Raw genomic sequence first — 20,033 nt, 5'->3', positions numbered from 1 at the left:
GTCAAACAGGCCTATTTCGTTGTTGAATACTGACGTGAAGCTGCTGGCCAAGATGTTGGCGGAAAGGAGGGAGGGATATCTGTGAAGACCAAACGGGTTCGTAAATGGCAGGCAGCTCGCCAGTAATATCAGGTGGCTATTGAATGTGATAATGACACTGTCAGGGGGGCAGGTGCCAGTGGTTGTTATCTCCATGGATGCGGAGAAGGCCTTCCACCGGGTGGAATGGAGATATTTAGAAATTTTGGACAGGTTTGAATTTGGACCGAAGTTTGTAGCGTGGGTGCACTTGGTTATTTTTGGCTCCAGTGGCACGTGTAGTCACAAATGGAATGAGCTCAACAGTTTTGGGCTACATAGAAGTACGAGATAAGGATGTCCACTATCACTGTTGCTATTTGCATTGGCAATTGAACCTTTGGCAATGGTCCTTAAGGGGGCTGTAGAATGGTGGGGAATTGTGAGGGGGAGCAGGGAGCATTGGTTATCGCTTACATGGACGAACTGTTGTTTGTCAGATCTGCTGGAGAGTATGGGTAGGATCATGGGAATACTGGAACGGTTTAGGGCTTTCTCAAGATTTGGTTAATCATCGGGAAGAGCGAGATATTTGCGGTGAATGAGGTGGGGCTGAAGACCTAAGATGCCACCATTTAAGGTGGCTAGGGAAGGGTTTTGATACTTAGGGACTCGGGTGATAAGGGAATGGGCTACGATGCATAAGTGGAACTTGACAACACTGCTGGAAGAAATTAAAGGGGACCTTAAGCGATGGGATACTGAAGGCGGCATGTGATGCAGTGGTTAGCATTGGGACTCTAGCGCAGAGGACCCGGGTTCGAATTCCGGCCCTGGGTCACTGTCCGTGTGGAGTTTGCACATTCTCCCCGTGTCTGCGTGGGTTTCACCCCCACAACCCAAAGATGTGCAGGTTAGGTAAGTTGGCCACGTTAAATGGCCCCTTAATTGGGGGAAAAAAAAGAATTGGGTACTTGATAGAAATCAGATTTTGTGGTTAGCTACAGATAAGATAGAAGGTTTAATGAGGAAATCCTAGTTGGAAAAATCCTTTAATTCTGTATTGAAAATTTACTTTATCACTAGACACTAAAGCTGACAAAGTTTCAAATAACTTTAACAAGAAGTGCAGTCTGGAATCTCTCGTTATTTGGGAACTAAGAAGGGATAACGCATATCAAGGTTCCGAATAGAGACCGAGATCCATCAGTACTCTAAAATTTAAAAAAAAGAGATGGGATACTTTCAATTTGACGTTGGCAGAGAGAGTGCAGATTATAAAAATGAATGTTACCAAGGTTCTTATTTGTCTTCCAGGCCCTCCCGATCTTTCTCCCGAAATCTTTCTTTTGGAATTTAGAGGCAATCTTAAGTTTGTATGGGTGGGGAAGTTGGCGAAGGTAAAGACGACCCTGCTACAGAGGCAGAGACAGAAAGTGGGGTTGGTGCTCCTGGACCTGCTACACTATTACTGGGCAGTAAATGTGGAGAAGGTGAGACGATGGTGGAGGGGGCGCAGAGTAGGTTAGGATGGAAAAGGAGTCCTACAGGGAATCCAGCCTGAGAGCTTTGGTGGCGGCCCTACAGTTTGCCCGGTAGTGCAATCGACGGTCAAGGTATGGAACCAACTGAGGAGGCACTTTAAATTGGAGGGGATGTCAGTGTTGACACCATTGTGTGGGAACCATAGCTTTAAGCAGGGGAGATAGATGAGATGTATAAAAGGTGGCGGGAGGTGGGGCTGAAGAAGGTAAGGGACCTGTACTGGAAGGGCAATTCACGAGTTTGGATGAGCTCTGGGAAATGTTTGAGCTGCCAAGAGGGAGTGAGTTTAGGTACCTACAGGTACGGGACTTTGTAAGAAAAGAGTGGATGGTGTTTTCCATGTTGCCAGTGTATACTCTACTGGAGCAATTGCTACTTCCAGACAAGCCTGGAAAGGGCAAGGTTGGGGACATATACGGGTTACTTAGGGAGCTAGGGGGCACAAGTGATGAGGATTAAGTGCAAGATGGAGGAGGAGCTGAGGGAAGAAATAGATTGGGGTCTGGGGTGAGAACCTGTGTGTAGGGTGAATGCTTCTTGTGCATGGATGAGCCTGATCCAGTTTAAGATTGTGCACAGAGTGCACATCTCGAACACGAATGAGTGGATTCTTTTATGGGGTGGTTGAAAAGTGTGGGTAGGGACCGGCAAACCATGAGCACATGTTCTGGAGGAGTGAGAAGCTGGCAAGGAACTGGGAAGCATTGTTTGGGACATTATCCAAAATTAAAGGGTTAGAGGTCAGGCCAGACCCAATGGTGGCGATCTTTAGGGTCTGGGAGGTGCCAGAGCTGCTGGAAGGAAAAAGGCCCATGTTATGGCTTTTGCTTCTCTAATTGCTCGGCGGAGGATTTTGTTAAATTGGTATGCGGACTCACCACCAGGAATGGCAGTCTTCCTGGGGGACTTGCATGACTTTCTACGTTTGGAAAAGAATAAATTTGAGTTGAGGGGGTCGGTGAAAGGATTGAAGGCATGCTGGGGATTGCTCATGACAATGTTTGAAGAGGTTCATGAGAGGGGAGGGTAAGGGGTAAAGTAGGATAAAACTGTACAACCTGTTGGTTGCTGATTGTGTTGCTGTTCTTGTTATCTACATGTTTGGAATAAAATACATTTTTAAAACAAATTATGGTAGGATAGGATATTTATTTGCTCATTTGGATTACTCATTCTAATTTAACTTGTGTAGTGGCGATAAACCATCAGGACAAGCACATTTATGATTCAGCCTGCTTGCCTGCACTGTCAGCTGACTTCAGATCCAGTGGTGTATTCACCCGACAAATTGTCAACATCTCTGATTGCCTTTTGTTGTCAATTCAAAGACGTTGGTACTGAGTGAGAGCTTGGTCAGGTATCGACTCCATTGGTCCCTTATGAGAATGATCTCCATGCCCAGGACTGCTTATAAGCACCAGAGGGAGTTTCCAACTTCAGGAAGAGTGGGTGAGAATAGAAAGTATTGAGAGAAAGGAAACTTTAGGCTGGAAAACACGTTTCATTTTGTGGGACATGCCAACAGTTAGAATGTTGCATTCATTGAGGATTTGCTAATCTTGTGATTAAAATAACTCCATGAATCAACACTGGGAGCAGGAATAACCAATATCTTCCATTGCCAGGTCAACATCTGCATTCAGACTTCCATGTTTTCTCAATTAGTATTAAATTTGTGTACTAAATGCATAGCACATTAACTGAAGATGAAGGGCAGACTGTTGGTTTTTCTTTCCAGAAATTCTGAGCTTGTAAGCTGCTATTATGATATCAATTGTATTTGTAATCCATTGCTATAAACAACAATTGATCTTCAATCCTCCAATTACAAAAGGAAATTAACTACAGTTAAACTTGCTAAATCGCTGGCTTTGAAAGCAGACCAAGGCAGGCCAGCAGCACGGTTTAATTCCCATAACAACCTCCCTGAACAGGCGCCGGAATGTGGCGACTAAGGGCTTTTCACAGTAACTTCATTTGAAGCCTACTCGTGACAATAAGTGATTTTCATTTCATTTCACATGGTGTTTAAACTTGCCAATATGGCTGTCAAACCCATTTTCTCTCTCTTCCATTTAGTATTGATCTGCATTCCTCTTTTCTCATGACTTTCCTGTCTTGTATTCCAACTGAGGGCCAGTGGTCAGCTTGCTCCCAGATCTTTTGTTCTATGTCATCTACAAGCAGTACAGGGTTAGCAATTTCACTTTGGTGTTCTTGATTCTTACTAAAAAGACATATCAGCCTCTTAATCAACTGGCATTCACAGTGGCATGATATAGCTGAGCTCGTTTCAGCAAGGATTCCTGCCATGAGCTTCTGTTCTATACCTCTGTGGTGCATTGAAGTTCTAACATACCTCCTCGAATGATTAAAGCAAATGCACTTAGATTTAGCAACCAAAAATATTGAAACGTCTTGCATCAAACATTATTGGAAGTGTAATGAAATTGGGGTGCTTGCTATGTATCTTCAAGCCTCCACTGTGGCTCCTGAATAACCGTGTCCCATTCCAGATGAATTTTCCATGGCACAAGGAAACAAATGAAGAAAAAGTGGCCTCTCCTTTAAATTTGATTTCCCAGTGTCAGCTGCTCCCATTCTTTTTCACTCACCAGACCAACTCGTAAATGCTTCCACTTTTACTCAAAAAATAGCCATTTGCCCAGCTGAGTGCCTTAGCTTGGAAATAATTGTACGGAGGGGGAGACATTTTCCAACAATCTGAAAGCAAAGGTTTGAAGCTGGTTGCAAATTGAGCTCTGATCCACATCCAATTCGAAACACCCAAATGTTTCCTCTTATCTGCTCACCAAGTTCCTCAGTCCCTAGTAAAGATCTGGTTTGACCATGTTGGATGCTCCTGTCCTCCTCCGATTTTAAATAGCTAAGAAGCCATTTGCAGCCTGCCATCATCCGGTTGGGAGAGCCAAAAGTAGCAGGTCCTACACCTTCAATGAGCTCTCGCACTGATAATATTCCTGGCCTGAGTGGACACTGGTTTGAGTCATTATTGATGACACGAGTGCAGCATTTTGTTGTAGCCCAATGAGAACTCGCAAATTAATTGCACCTCTGACAAAAGTCCAATGGCCTCCAGTGGCTGGATGGGAACAGAAGTCCACAAAACCAGATCCAATGTAAAAAGTAGGAAATGTGTGACTATGTGTCGATTTTCTATATACCCACCTGCATTAAATGGGAAATAATTATTTTGACATGGCAGAAGATTTTGGTGTGACAGAAGATTTCTAGTTTGTGACCTCATCTTGACTGACTTCTTTCAGATTGGCTGATTTGGAAAAGAAAAAAGATTGTATTTCACTGTTACTTGCCTCTTGTCAGGTTGGAAGGAGCTGCGTTGTTCCTAATCTGTTGGATATTAACTCGGCTGGCTTTTCCTGGCAGCCATTTCATCAAGACACGAGCTTGAGCAACAGAGAATTCTCCACTCAACCTTCATACATGTGACCCCATCAAGCCTCCCCTCTCAGCGAAAGTTGTGTAAATGGTGGCATAACAAGAATTTAAAATAAAATTTCACTTTGGCACAACGGTATTGTGGCAAAATATATACTCAATGCACCCAATTTAATAAATTTTAGGTCTGTGCATTTAGACTTCAGGTGAGGTTAGTTATGTTACTAGATGAATAACCCAGAGACCTGAACTAATATCGCGAGAGTGCAAGCTCAAATCCCAACATGTCAGTTAAAGAATTTTAAAAAGAATTGATGTTCGGAGTATTTCAAATTTTTTCCCCCTCCATTTTATGGCATAATTTGATCTTTTGTTCAAGGTTAGTTATGAGAACAGCAGCATGCAAACATTGCAATTAGGTTTTTTTTAAACCCCACGGGTCAGGCAGTACAGAACGCAGCAGGGCAGTGGGCAGGGAACAAAGATTTGGGTGGTAGAAACTGTCCCATTGAGTCTGTGCATCTTGTTTTTAAATGTTTTGGGTTGATTTGAATATTACTGAATACTGTAAAGTTGTCGTTGCTCTGTGACTTGAACATTTTGTTCTTTCGGCCAATCTGCACCTTATCTTCCAAAATGTTCTCTGAAAAGGCAAGATAATACTGCCTGGAAAGGGGCACATATTGACCATTTTAACTGCTTGTCCACTTGCTTTCTGTCGGGTGAGTAAGGTTAAATTAGCACTTTAATTTCAGGCTATAGTCTAATTTTCAAGTTGGTTATAATTGTATTTACATTAAAAAAGAAAATCCGGGTTTAGCAATTTCCAAAATTTGACAGATTGCTTATTGAACCAGAATTAAGTCTGTCTCTTTTGGTTTAGTTTTATACAAGATAGATTGATGCTAGTTAAAATTGGCATCAAAATTTGAGAGGCAATAAAGGAAAACTTTACTTTCTTGGTTCGTAAATATAATTACAACTAACTTGAAAATTAGATATTGCCTGCAATTAAAGTACTAATTTAACCCCACCCACCTGATAGAAACCAGGTGGGCAGGCAATTAAAATGGCCCATATGTCCTACCCTTGTAAGAGAGCAGCAAGCTTTCCCTACAGGTTTGAGACTGTTGGAGCTTATGCAAACCAGAACCCATTACTTTTATCTCCATATCTCCATATCTCTTCTCCCAACACTTCTTGGGTCCTTTGTCTTTCCCAGTTCCAGTCACACAGCCATACCTCCTTTTATTCCCCCTCTCTTGGGTATTTTCCCTTCCCTAATCCCTATCCAAAACTATCGCTAATACATCCTTAAGTTTCACAGAAAACCTTGGCCAAATGTGTTCCACATCAACCGTCCTTAAAAAAAAATAAAAAAATGCTAACTGATAAATAGATATTTGAGTAGTAGTTCTTGGTCTTAACATTTTTGGAAACAAACAATCATTTTTTAAATGTTTGCCATTTTAACACCCAATACATTGTCAGAATCTGTGCAGTGCAACTTGCATCAATTGTGTAAACTGTCCCTACAAATGTAAAATTAGGATAAGGATAAGGACAAGGGATCAAAAGTAGCATGTTGAATGGAACAACATACTTCGCAAAAATTGGATTTGGGAAGTTATTGGGAAAGATTCAAAAACTTCCTTGATGAGTCTGGCTGCAGTAAGATGACCAACAAAGCATCTATTTACATTATGTGGAGATGCCGGCGTTGGACTGGGGTGAGCACAGTAAGAAGTTTTACAACACCAGGTTAAAGTCCAACAGGTTTGTTTCGATGTTTCGAAGCTAGTGACATCGAAACAAACCTGTTGGACTTTAACCTGGTGTTGTAAAACTTCTTACTCTATTTACATTAGTAGAGGATGCAATGCAAATGAGAAGTTGACTTGATTATGAATTAAACTGATTTATGGTCCAATATTAATACTCTTGAGGTTGTACTGTAAGGAAACAAAATTACATTTGTTTAGTGCATAATGTTTCTTGAGCATTTTGCATATCTTCATTATTTTCAAATTGAGTGCCTTAATATGATACAGCAGCCTGTTCATAAACAGGAATGTCTCTTGCACATCAGCTAGATGAGTTATAAGCTAACCTGTGTTTGCTGAAAAACGGTTGATGGAATATTATCTAAGGAACTGGAATTGAGATATTAACTGTAAAGTTAACATTGTAGAACAATAAATAAGTAAATAATTATCTGCTACTACTCATGGAGCTGGTTTAGCACACTGGGCTAAATCGCTGGCTTTTAAAGCAGACCAAGGCAGGCCAGCAGCACGGTTCAATTCCCGTACCAGCCTCCCCGAACAGGTGCTGGAATGTGGCGACTAGGGGCTTTTCACACTGACTTCACTGAAGCCTACATGTGACAATAAGCGATTTTCATTTCATGAAATAAAAATTTTGGTCAGGATATCCAATGAACTTCTTTCAATGCTGAACTTCCCATTATTGCTGTTGTGCAATCTTTAAGTTTCTCCTGAACGTCTATGTGAATAATCTATATTACCGATTTGGACACAGGGATAGAAAGTCCTAAAGCCAAATTTGCAGGTGACACGAAAATAGGTGGGACAGTAAGTTGCAATGCGGAAATAAGATCCTTTCAAATCAATATAGATAGGTTAGGTGAGTGGGCCAAAGTGTGACAGATGGAATTTAACGTGGATACGTGAGGTCATCCATTTGGGTCGAAAAATGGAAGGCAACTTATTATCTAAATGGGGAGAGACTTCAGGGTGCACAGCGTGCGCTTGTGCACAAGTCACAGAAAATTAGCATGCAGGTAATAAAGAAAGCGAATGGGATATTGGCATTTATAACTTGTGGAATAAGTATAAAGGCGTTGGTGAAACCACACCTGGAGTATTGTGCAGTTTTGGTCCCCTTATTGGAGGAAAGATGTAGTGCCATTGAAGGCAGTTCAGAGGAGGTTCACTAGATTGGTTCCCGAGATGAGGGGTTTGCCTTGAGAGATTTGAGTAGTTTAGGCCTACACACTCTCGTTCAGAAGAATGAGATATATGTAAGACGATAAAAGGTAAGGTTAAAGTAGACACTGAGTAGATGCTTCCTCTTGTAGGGCATTCTAGAAGGAGAGGTCATAGTCTCAGAATAAGGGGTAGCAAATTTAAAACTGAGATGAGGAGAAACTACTTCTCCCAAAGGGTCATGCATCTGTGGAATTCGCTACCTCCGAGTGCGGTGGATGTTGGGGCGGTGAGTAAATGTGAGTTAGACCGATTTTTAATTTATAATGGGTTATGGAGAACAGGCAGGATGGTGGAGGCCATGATGAGATCGGCCATTAGTGTATTGAACGGTGGAGCAGGCTAGAGAGGCTAAATTGCCTATTCCTGCTCCTAATTCTTATGTTTCTAAAAATAAATTTAGAGTTCCTAATTTTGTTTTCCTATTAATGGAGCAATTTAGCATGGCCAATCCACCTCTCCACATCTTTTTGGGTTGTGGGGGTGAGGTCCATGCAGACACAGGGAAAATGTGCAAACTCCACAGCGACCCAGTACCAGAATCGAAACCAGGTCCTCAGTGCCATGATGCAGCAATGCTAACCACTTGCCACTGTGCTGCCCTGGTTCTTATGTTCTAAGAAAGAACTATTGTAGGGCAGCAAGGTGCTGCAGTGGTTAGCACTGTGGTCTCACGGCGCCGAAGTCCCAGGTTCGATCCCGGCTCTGGGTCACTGTTGGTGTGGAGTTTGCACATTCTCCCCTTGTTTGCTTGGGTTTCACTCCCACAACCCAAAGATGTGCAGGGTAGGTGGATTGACCACGCTAAATTGTCCTGAATTGGAAAAAATGAATTGGGTACTCTCTTAGAACTATTGTCTAATTCCACCTTGCAGCTCTTGGTCTGTAGCCCTGTAGGTACAGCACCTCAAGCACAAATATGGTGTTCTTGATTGATCAGGTGTTATGGGCAGATGGCAGGAGAATGGGGATGAGGAACATATCAGCCATGACCCAATGGCAAAGCAGACCCGATCGGCGAATAGCCTAATTCTGCTCCTATATCTTATGCTCTTATGAACATTCAGGACTGTAGAAATGGGTTCAGGGCCTGGACATGAGTGAGCTTGAGGAAGTTGGGCTTGTTGCGCAAGAAAAAGGTGGGTACTAAATGGATATGTATCTTAGTAACTGATATGAGAGTTCTTTGTACTTGTTAGAGGCAAGGGTGGAGCTAGGGAGAGGGGATTTAAGAACATGATTGGTGATAGAGAAAGAAGCGGGGTTGTCTTTGCTTTTGCAATAGATCTTGGAAAAACGAGATTTGGCAAGGCCTGATTGTGCTTGATGTAATCCAGCCAGATCAGGTGATAACTGGAAAAATAGTTGCATGCCTTGAATAAAGCTGAGGGCTTTCTTATTCGTAATATATTCAAATATTAAACCAAACATTTATCTTCCTCAGGTGTTTATGTTGGAGCAATCTATGATGCAGCCTTTTCTTGCTATATGTTTTTGTAATTAACTGTGTTCTTTTTTTAAATAGGCATCAGAGGCAGAAAGAGCACCCCTGTTGAACCCCTCTTGAAACTCCACGCCAACGTTTCTGCAGCCCTGATTGAGAGCAGCTATGCAAAGGATGCATGTTTTTCTTTTACATTTTCTTGAGTTGCACAGCTGGTTTCAAAGTCTCATTGAGCACAATTTGTTCCCTAATTTGTTTCTGAAGCCAATTTTTCAAGATTGAACTAGAGGACATATAACACTACTTGTCAAATAGAGCATTTTAAAAAGTTTAAATAATGTGATTATAATTTTAAATGGAATTACTTACTGCAATTCTACAACATTGACTGCTATGGCTTCAGTCTGTAAAGGCAGAGCAGTCTTTTGTAAAGCCTTTGCTTATGATCCACATGAATTCTGATCTAGATAGTGTAGTAACAACGTGCATGGGCTGTGGGGTTTCCAAGGAACTTATTTTGTGTATAGGAGTGTATGTAATTTAGCAACTTTAACTTGTAAATATGGCTGTAGGCTTGGGTAATTTCTTATGATCCAAGACATCTGGTTAGTTCAGATGTGAAAGCACTTACTGACACCCTTTTCTTTCTTCCTATCCCCTGGCTGCACTTGATATTAGACGATAGAATTACATTGGTGCAGTCGAGCAATGCCAATTGGTATATGGATTCGGGTGGAAAATGGCTTTGTTCAAATATTAGGATTTGAGCAGAGAAATAGTGTATGTATGAGGCCAAAATTAAAATGCGCATCTATGCCAAACAATATTCCCCCTCTATTACATGTGGATCTGGACTCAGTAGGATTTTCTGTGTACTCTTGGTCTTTTAACATGCTCCAGCCACCATCACAGCTCAGTATTTGAGACTTACATTTTAATTTAATAGAAAAGATAGGAGGAAGAACATCTTGTAATGCAAGCATTCCTATCTTTGTTCCTGTGTTTGTATTCAAATGAATCCAGAGGTGGTGTTTTAGACCAGTTAGTATTAACATTAAAATCTTCTACATTACACAAATATGCCAATGAATAGTAGTGTACCAAATCTTGGTGCATGAGCAGAAGGAATGTATGACTCCATGGTGTGCTATGCATCAAACTAACACTGGAAGTTGTTAAACTCTTGGCCCACTTTAGTATGTCATGGTTAGCTTTCTGAAATTAGTCTGCTGGGTTCACGATGTGCTGCGAAGCACTGTCCAAAATATGAATGGAATTCCAGGAAATCAACTGCACATGTGTCCATTTGGAATGCCCCTACTTTTCTTCACCCTGTATGCCATACATTAACAAATAGTGCTTATTTGTATATATTTTTATATGGATTAAACTGTTTCAGATAATGCTTTTGTTTTTTTAACACAAGACACACTCCAAATGTTTTATGACATGGCTGACGCATTTGGTACTGCAAAATGTCTGTAATTGCAATGTTATTTCCAAAATATTAATAAAATGGGATTCAATTCAATTTGTACATTTTAATCATTTATAAAATGTCTATACAATTTTACAGCACAGGATCAATGTTGGTGGGTTGTAGTAAATCAGCATTTTCCACAGTATGTATTAGCATATCTCATTCTTGGTGGTCGGAGATGATTCAATTAAATCATTTTCCATCAGAGGTTTCTTTGGCCCTCATGAAAATGAAATAGTTTTACACCCGAGGATCACTTTCCAGTGTGTTGATTCCAGAGCGCAGTTCCTTTGCCTCAATTCCAATGATGGACCTGAATGCCCAATGCTGGTTCAGGCTGGGAATGTTTGGAATGAACAAAGTGCAGTCCTGCCATGGCAAAGACATTCATATTCATAATTTTTACTGGTTCACATCATATTTGAAGCTATTCTACTTTAAGAGCAACCTGTTATTTATTTTTCATGGCTGCCGAGTAATGGTCGTGTGCATCTCTCATTTCCATGTTTTATTGGGAGTATTACTGGTCTACAAACTCAAGGAAAGAAAAATGGGGAAAGCTTATATCCAACAGAATGAGTAAGAGGTACAGTGACCTCAAGCTGCCAGGCTGTTTATCTGCAGCATACCTGCTAAAAGACAGTGGAGTGTAAATTAATGGGTAGAATTTTACAAATTCCAAGTTGCTTCTAATGCATACCATCCCTTTACCCAAAATGTGTGGTTGAAGTGGTGAAGTGCACTCTTGGGGCCTCAAAAATACTGTTCTTTGCTTAATGGCAAAAGGCTAGAATGTTGTGTGGAAGTAGGTTGGCCACATCTATCCAGGAAAACATTTTCCATAACCAGAGCAAATTGATCCCTGTAACCCAACCCCTATATTATCCCAGCCCGTAAGAAAGAGAAGGTTGGCTTTTGGTACTCGGTATTAGTTTTTTGTAGTTCTAAGTCGACAAAACAATAGTAAATATTGATAAACCCACTTGTGGAGCTCCCGCTGTCACGATACAAGGAAACTGGATATCAAAAGTGACCATAATATGGAACAACCACTACAGTCTGACTACATAGCATTTTGCCATTTTCTTAAAAGTGCTAACTGTTAGGCAGCATGGTGGCAGTGGTTAGCAGTGCTGCCTCATGGCACTGAGGACCCAGGTTCGATTGCAGCCCTGACTGTCCATGTGGAGTTTGCACATTCTCGGTGTCTGTGTGGGTCCCACCCCCACAACCTAAAGATGTGCAGGCCACACTAAATTGCCCTTTAATTGGAAAAAAATGCTAACTTTACTATATTCCAGAATGTGAAGAACAGCAAAACTTTGCTGGGCCTGCACAGTCGCATTATTATCTGTGAAGAAGAGACCAGTAAATCTGTTGGGCCTCGGCTGTTTTCAATTGCTTTAAGGAAGAAATCTCTTGTGTAACTCCGTATTCTCCATCAATTTCCCCCCTTGTGTATCAACTTGGGAAAGCCAAGCTAAAACTTGCTCTAAACCTGCCTGATGCAATGAATTAAACTTTTTGGCAAAACTGTCATTCAGTTTGCAATACTAGAAGTAAAGCGGAGATTCCAGTCTTAAAAGTTCTAAAAGATTTAGATGCCTGGGAATGATACTGGAATACATACGTATCCTGAATTTCACAGTAATTGGTGCTACATTCCGAGTTCACTCTGCAAGTTGCACCAATGGGTCTCTGAGTGATCCAGCGCCAAAACAACGATCTCTTAATCCGCTGAACTAATGGTCTCTGGATGTCGAAGACTGGCGACAACTGCACCTAAAAATTACAATGAACAAGTTTTACACCATTGTCTTATTCAGCAAACTTTCAATTGACTTATTTTTTTAAATATTCCTGCGATCTGAGAATGTCACTCTGCATTATTTTTTCTGACAAGTGGTTGCTTTCATTATTGACAATTTTAAGACATCATGCAACCGGAGTGGCCATTCAGCCCATCGAGCCTGCTCTGCCATTCAAACGATTATGGATGATCGGGTACTTCCAATGCATTTTTACTCGTACTATCCCCATATCCCTCCTTTTTTTTTTTTTTTTTTTTTTTTTTTTTTTTTTTTTTTTTTTTTTTTTTTTATATAAATGTTTTATTGAAAATTTTTTCCCAAACAACAATTTTTCCCCTCTTACAAAGCAAACGCAACAATAACAATACAGAAATTTTAAACAATACACAAGTAACAAAACCCCTTTATCTTTGACCTAAACTAAACCCCCCCTCCCCCCCCCCCCCGCCTCCCCCTGGGTTGCTGCTGCTGGTCATCTGTCTTCCCTCTAACGTTCCCCTAGGTAGTCGAGAAATGGCTGCCACCGCCTGGTGAACCCTTGAGCCGATCCTCTCAGGGCAAACTTTATCTGCTCCAGTTTAATGAACCCCGCCATATCATTTACCCAGGCCTCCAGTCCGGGGGGTTTTGCCTCCTTCCACATGAGTAGGATCCTGCGCCGGGCTACTAGGGACGCAAAGGCCACAACGTCGGCCTCTTTCGCCTCCTGCACTCCCGACTCTTCCGCAACTCCAAATAGAGCTAACCCCCAGCCTGGTTTGACCCGGGCCTTCACCACCCGCGAAATCACTCCCGTCACTCCCTTCCAATACCCTTCCAGTGCCGGGCATGCCCAAAACATATGTGCGTGGTTTGCCGGGCTCCCGCCACACCTCCCACATTTGTCCTCCACTCCAAAGAACCTGCTCAATCTTGCTCCCGTTATGTGTGCTCTATGTAGCACCTTAAATTGAATCAGGCTAAGCCTGGCGCATGAGGAAGAGGAATTTACCCTGCTTAGGGCATCAGCCCACATACCCTCCTCTATCTCCTCCCCTAGTTCTTCTTCCCACTTTCCTTTTAGTTCGCCCACCGACTCCTCCCCCTCTTCCCTCATCTCTCGGTAAATCTCTGACACCTTGCCCTCTCCGACCCACACCCCTGAAAGCACCCTGTCCTGTATCCCCTGTGTCGGGAGCAATGGAAATTCCCTCACCTGTTGTCTAGTAAATGCCCTCACCTGCATATATCTCAAGAAATTTCCCCGGGGCAACTTATACTTTTCCTCCAATGCTCCCAAGCTCGCAAAAGTCCCATCTATAAATAAATCTCCCACCCTCCTAATTCCCAACTGGAACCAGCTCTGAAATCCTCCATCCATTCTTCCTGGGGCGAACCTATGGTTGTTCCTGATTGGGGACCCCACCAGGGCTCCCCGCACCCCTCTCTGTCGCCTCCACTGTCCCCAGATATTCAATGTTGCCGCCACCACCGGGTTCGTGGTAAACTTTTTAGGTGAGATCGGTAGCGGCGCCGTCACCAGCGCCTCTAAACTCGTCCCTTTACAGGACTTTCTCTCCAGTCTTTCCCACGCCGCTCCCTCACCCTCCATCATCCATTTACGTATCATTGCCACATTGGCGGCCCAATAGTAATCGCCCAAGTTCGGTAGTGCCAATCCTCCTCTGTCCCTACTACGCTGAAGGAACCCCCTCCTTACTCTCGGAACTTTCCCTGCCCACACGAAGCTCGTGATGCTCCTGTCTATTTTATTAAAAAAGGTCTTAGTGATTAGTATAGGGAGACATTGAAATACAAATAAGAACCTCGGGAGGACCATCATCTTAATTGCTTGCACCCTGCCCGCCAGCGATAGAGGCTGCATGTCCCACCTCTTGAAGTCCTCCTCCATTTGTTCTACCAACCGTGTCAGATTAAGTCTGTGCAAGGTTCCCCAGCTCCTAGCGATCTGAATCCCCAGGTATCGGAAGTTTCTTTCCACTTTCCTTAGAGGCAAGCCTTCTATCTCTCTACTCTGGTCCCCTGGATGTATCACAAATAATTCACTCTTCCCCATGTTTAGCCTATACCCCGAGAAATCCCCGAACCCCCTCAAAATTCGCATAACCTCTATCATTCCCCCCGCTGGGTCCGACACGTATAACAATAGGTCATCCGCATATAACGAGACTCTGTGTTCTTCTCCCCCTCTAATCACCCCTCTCCATTTCCTGGAGTCTCTCAACGCCATGGCCAGAGGTTCAATTGCCAACGCGAACAACAATGGAGACAGCGGGCATCCCTGTCTTGTTCCCCTATATAGTCGGAAATACTCCGATCTATGTCGACCTGTAACTACGCTTGCCGTTGGAGCCCCATAAAGAAGTCTAACCCAGCTAATAAACCCGTTCCCAAACCCAAACCTCCTTAACACTTCCCATAAATACTCCCACTCCACCCTATCAAATGCCTTCTCTGCGTCCATTGCCGCCACTATCTCTGCCTCCCCCTCCACTGGGGGCATCATTATCACCCCTAATAGTCGTCGCACGTTAACATTCAGTTGTCTCCCTTTTACGAACCCTGTCTGGTCTTCGTGCACCACCCCCGGGACACAGTCCTCTATCCTCGATGCCAGTACCTTTGCCAACAATTTGGCGTCCACGTTCAACAATGAAATGGGTCTATAGGACCCGCACTGCAACGGATCTTTATCCCTCTTCAAAATTAACGATATCGTCGCCTCCGACATCGTCGGGGGTAGAGTCCCCCCTTTCCTGGCCTCATTGAACGTCCTCACCATCAACGGGGCCAACAAGTCCACATATTTTCTGTAATACTCCACCGGGAACCCGTCTGGTCCTGGGGCCTTCCCTGCTTGCATGCTTCCCAGTCCCTTAATAACCTCGTCCACCCCAATCGGTGCCCCCAGGCCTACCACCCCCCGCTCCTCCACTTTCGGGAACCTCAATTGGTCCAGGAACTGCCGCATCCCCTCCTCTCCCTCTGGGGGTTGAGACCTATACAGTTCCTCATAGAAGGTCTTGAACACCTCATTTATCTTTCCTGCCCTTCGCACCGTGTCTCCCCTTTCGTCTCTAATTCCTCCTATTTCCCTCGCTGCTGCCCTCTTTCGCAATTGATGAGCCAACAGGCGACTCGCCTTTTCCCCATATTCATACCTCCTCCCCTGTGCCTTCCTCCACAGTACCTCCGCCTTTCTGGTGGTCAGAAGGTCAAATTCCGTCTGGAGTCGTCTCCTCTCCCTGTACAATTCCTCCTCCGGGGTCTCTGCAAATTCCCTATCCACCCTTAAAATCTCCCCCAGTAATCTTTCCCTTTCCTTGGCCTCTGTTTTCCTTTTGTGGGCCCCAATGGAGATCAGCTCTCCTCTGACCACCGCTTTTAGTGCTTCCCATACCACTCCCACAGGGACCTCGCCGTCGTCATTGACCTCCAGGTATCTCTCAATACACCCCCGCACTCTTGCACACACTCCCTCATCCGCCATCAGTCCCACATCTAATCGCCAGAGTGTTCTCTGCTCCCTTTCCTCTCCTAATTCCAGGTCCACCCAATGTGGGGCATGATCCGAAACCGCTATGGCTGAGTACTCAGCTTCTTCCACCCTAGAGATCAACGACCTTCCCAAAACAAAAAAATCTATCCGGGAGTACACTTTATGGACATGGGAGAAGAAGGAATACTCCCTAGCCCTAGGTCTAAGAAATCGCCATGGATCCACTCCCCCCATTTGGTCCATAAACCCCTTAAGTACCTTGGCCGCTGCCGGCCTTCTTCCGGTCCTTGAGCTGGATCTATCTAGCCCCGGGTCCAGCACCGTATTAAAGTCCCCTCCTAAAATCAAGTTTCCTACCTCCAGGTCCGGTATACGCCCCAGCATCCGTCTCATAAATCCCGCATCGTCCCAGTTTGGGGCATACACGTTAACCAACACGACCTCCATTCCCTCCAGCCTGCCACTCACCATTACATATCTACCTCCGCTATCTGCTACGATGTTCTTTGCTTCAAATGCGACCTGTTTCCCCACCAAAATGGCCACCCCTCTATTCTTTGCGTCCAGTCCTGAGTGGAACACCTGTCCCACCCATCCTTTCCTTAGCCTAACTTGGTCCGCCACCTTTAGGTGCGTCTCTTGGAGCATAACCACGTCTGCCCTTAGCCCTTTCAAATGCGCGAGCACTCGGGCCCTTTTTATCGGTCCGTTCAGGCCTCTCACGTTCCACGTGATCAGCCTCACTAGGGGGCTACCTGCCCCCCTCCCGTGTCGACTAGCCATTACCTTCTCTAGGCCAGTCCCATATCCCGCCTCCGCGCTCCCGCTCGCTCCCCCAGCGTCGCACACCATCCCCGCCCACCCACTCTTTAGCCATTTCCTTTTGGATTTCCGCAGCAGCAACCCAGTTGTCCCCCCCCCCCTTCTCCCTCCCTCCTCCCCTCCCCGCTAGATCTCTTTCTAGCTTGATTGCTCCCCCCATATTACTTCCGTAAGTCAGCTGACTTCAACTGACCCCGGCTACTCCTGCTCACTCCTCGACCCCCCCCATGTGGGGAACTCCCATCCGCCTTGCGCCTGTCTTCCCGCCTTATTCTTTCTGGTGCGGGAACATCCCTTTACCTGACCCGCCTCTTATGGCGCAGCTCCCTTTCCCCTCCCCCTCCCCTTCCCCATTCTCCAACTATGTCCCGTCTTTCCCCCCTCACCGGCGCCCACATTTTCCCAATGTCTCCCCCCTTCCCTGTTTACTTCTCAATTAACTTCCACCGTAACATTAACAATAACATTTCCTGCAGCATCAGTCCCTCAGTTCCGATCCAATTTCTCTTCTTTGATGAAGGTCCATGCTTCCTCCGCCGTCTCGAAATAATGGTGTCTCTCCTGATACGTGACCCATAGTCTTGCCGGCTGCAGCATCCCGAACTTCACCTTCCTTTTATGCAACACCTCTTTGGCTCGGTTGAAGCTCGCCCTCCTTCTCGCCACCTCCGCACTCCAATCCTGGTATACCCGTACCACTGCATTCTCCCATCTGCTACTCCGCACCTTTTTAGCCCATCTCAGGACCTCGTCTCTATCCTTAAGGCGGTAAAATCGCACGATTATCGCCCTGGGTGGTTCTCCCGCTTTTGGTCTTCTCGTCGGAATCCGATTTGCCCACTCCACCTCCAAGGGGCCCGTAGGGGCCTCAGCACCCATCAGTGAGCTCAGCATCGTACTTGCGTACGCTCCACAGTCCACTCCTTCCACACCCTCAGGGAGACCCAGTATCCGAAGGTTCTTCCTTCGCGCTCCATTTTCTAGGGCTTCGATCCTTTCAGTACACTTTTTATGAAGTGCCTCGTGCGTCTGTGTCTTAACCGCCAGGCCCAGGATCTCGTCCTCAATATCTGTCACCTTCTGCTCCACCACACGGAGCTCTGTCTCCTGGGTCTTTAATGTCTCCTTGAGCCCCTCAATTGCCTGTAGCAACGGGGTCAGCACCTCCCTCTTCAGCAGCTCCACGCACCGTCTCACAATTTCATGCTCAGGCCCCCATGTCGCCTGCGCTTTCTCCGCCGCCATCTTGTACTTCTCTCTTTCTGACCCTTTGGTCGACGATTCCTCGCGCTGCAGCCGCCGCCGCCGGTTTTTTCCTCCTTCGTTTGGGGGGGACTCCCTTCTCACACGCCCCACACCGGGTTGCGTCGTCGAAAAATTCCCCGTTGAGGCTCTTAAAAGAGCCCGAAGGTCCGTCGGAGCTGGAGCCGCCGAAGCGTGCGGCTAGCTAGGCATCACCGCAACCGGAAGTCCCTTCAGTGGCCTTGATGAGGTCTTTTCACAGTTGTTCCCTCTGCTGCTAGAATTCACCTTTGATACAGGCCCTCAGGTCAGCTTGCAGCTTTAAGCTTGCCCTTCCCCCGCCTGCATGCTGGAAGAGGCCCTGTTTATCCTGTAGTTGCAGCCAAATCTTTCACTGTTTCTGCGTGTGTCTGGCAACCAAGAGACATACCCTTCCTGGGGGACACTGTCGGGGGAATATTGCCGCCTTCTTCCCACACCGGGAAATGTCAAACAAATGCCGTGGGGGCCCTGTAAAAGAGCCCAAAAGTCCGTTCCAAGCAGGAGCTGCCGAATATGCGACCTAGCTCTGCATAGCCGCACCCGGAAGTCATATCCCTCCTTTTTAAACATAATGACTGAGCTTCGCCCAATCCTCTAGGGTAGAGATTCCAAATATTCACAACATAAAGAAGTTTCTCCTCTCTCGGTCCCAAGTGGCTTCTCCCTTACTTTGAAACTGTTTCCCTCTGTTCTGGACTCCCGAACCCCAGGAAACACTTACCTGCACCTACCCTGTATATTCCTTTAAGTATTTTGTAGGTTTCAATGAGATCACCTCTCATTCTTCAAAACAATACAGGCCCAGTTTGCCCACTGGCTCTTCAGAAGACAGTTGAGCTGTTATGTATCGGAAATAGTGGGCTGAATAGAATAGAGCGCAGGCAATTTTATTTAGATGAAAAACTATTCACTGGTTTAATTGAACAGGAACAGTGGGAGAATTTGGAAACTACCTTGAAGTGTTTACAGAGCCACAATCTGAGTTAAAGGAAAAGTGTGACTTTTTCCAGTCTCGTATCATTGAAAGACAACTTACACAGAGCTGAAGAAAATGTCAGCAATCTTAGAAGCACAATGCCCTCAAAATGTTAAAAGCAAATTACTGCGGATGCTGGAATCTGGAACGAAAGAGAAAATGCTGGAAAATCTCAGCAAGTCTGGCAGCATCTGTAGGGAAAAGAGCTAATGTTTCGAGTCTGAAGACTCTTTGTCAAAGCTAACAGAGAAAGTGGGAAATATTTATACGCAGGTGCGGAGTGAGAATGAAAGGTGAGTCATAGCCACAGAAATCCAGGGAAACTGGATGCTAATTGGCACAGAAACCAAGGGGAAAGAGTGCTAATGGCAGTCCACAGAGAGGACAAAAGATGTGAAAGGTCAAACAGCAGGGAAACTAACATCAGAGGATGAACTGTAGATGTGGGGGGAAGGGAAGGGGCAAACAAAGAGGAGAAAGGTGAAGGAAAGGTGGATAAGATTGGGAAGGGGAATCAAATGTTATTAAGAAAGAGGGAAGGGGAATCAAATGTTATTAAGAAAGAAAGAAATGGTAAAAGACAGTTAAAATTAAATGAAAACAAATGGGTCGAGGTGGGGTAGAGCTGATCATCTGAAGTTGTTGAATTTGATGTTCAGGAAGATGCAATGTTCCTCCAGTTTGTGTTGCGCTTCACTGGAACATTGCAGCAGGCCAATAACAGAC

General features: G+C 44.8%; 2 protein-coding genes across 5 annotated transcripts in view; one reads left to right on the top strand and one right to left on the bottom strand.

Annotated features, from left to right (window-relative positions):
• The window catches only part of scarb2c (scavenger receptor class B, member 2c), a 144,351-nt gene extending 133,385 nt beyond the window's left edge, over nt 1-10,966 (top strand). For 3 of the 4 annotated variants that reach the window (XM_072496315.1, XM_072496317.1, XM_072496318.1), the window contains one exon: nt 9,517-10,966. In XM_072496315.1, the coding sequence (XP_072352416.1) occupies nt 9,517-9,547 (31 nt within the window). In that variant the 3' untranslated portion in view covers nt 9,548-10,966. Of the gene's footprint in view, nt 1-4,908; nt 5,118-9,516 lie in introns of those variants that run through there. The other variant, XM_072496316.1, reaches the window with a different exon arrangement.
• LOC140408719 (liver-expressed antimicrobial peptide 2-like) overlaps nt 10,957-20,033 on the bottom strand; it is a 37,130-nt gene continuing 28,053 nt past the window's right edge. Inside the window, exons 3-4 of the mRNA XM_072496319.1 lie at nt 12,546-12,697; nt 10,957-11,284 (exon numbers count right to left, since the gene is read on the bottom strand). Of these exons, the coding sequence (XP_072352420.1) occupies nt 11,248-11,284; nt 12,546-12,697 (189 nt within the window). The 3' untranslated portion in view covers nt 10,957-11,247. The remainder of the gene's footprint in view (nt 11,285-12,545; nt 12,698-20,033) is intronic.

Source organism: Scyliorhinus torazame, chromosome 3, assembly GCF_047496885.1.
Source record: "Scyliorhinus torazame isolate Kashiwa2021f chromosome 3, sScyTor2.1, whole genome shotgun sequence".
NCBI lineage: Eukaryota > Metazoa > Chordata > Chondrichthyes > Carcharhiniformes > Scyliorhinidae > Scyliorhinus > Scyliorhinus torazame.
Note: the sequence above shows the minus strand (reverse complement) of the source record. Positions and strands in the feature narration are given on the sequence as shown.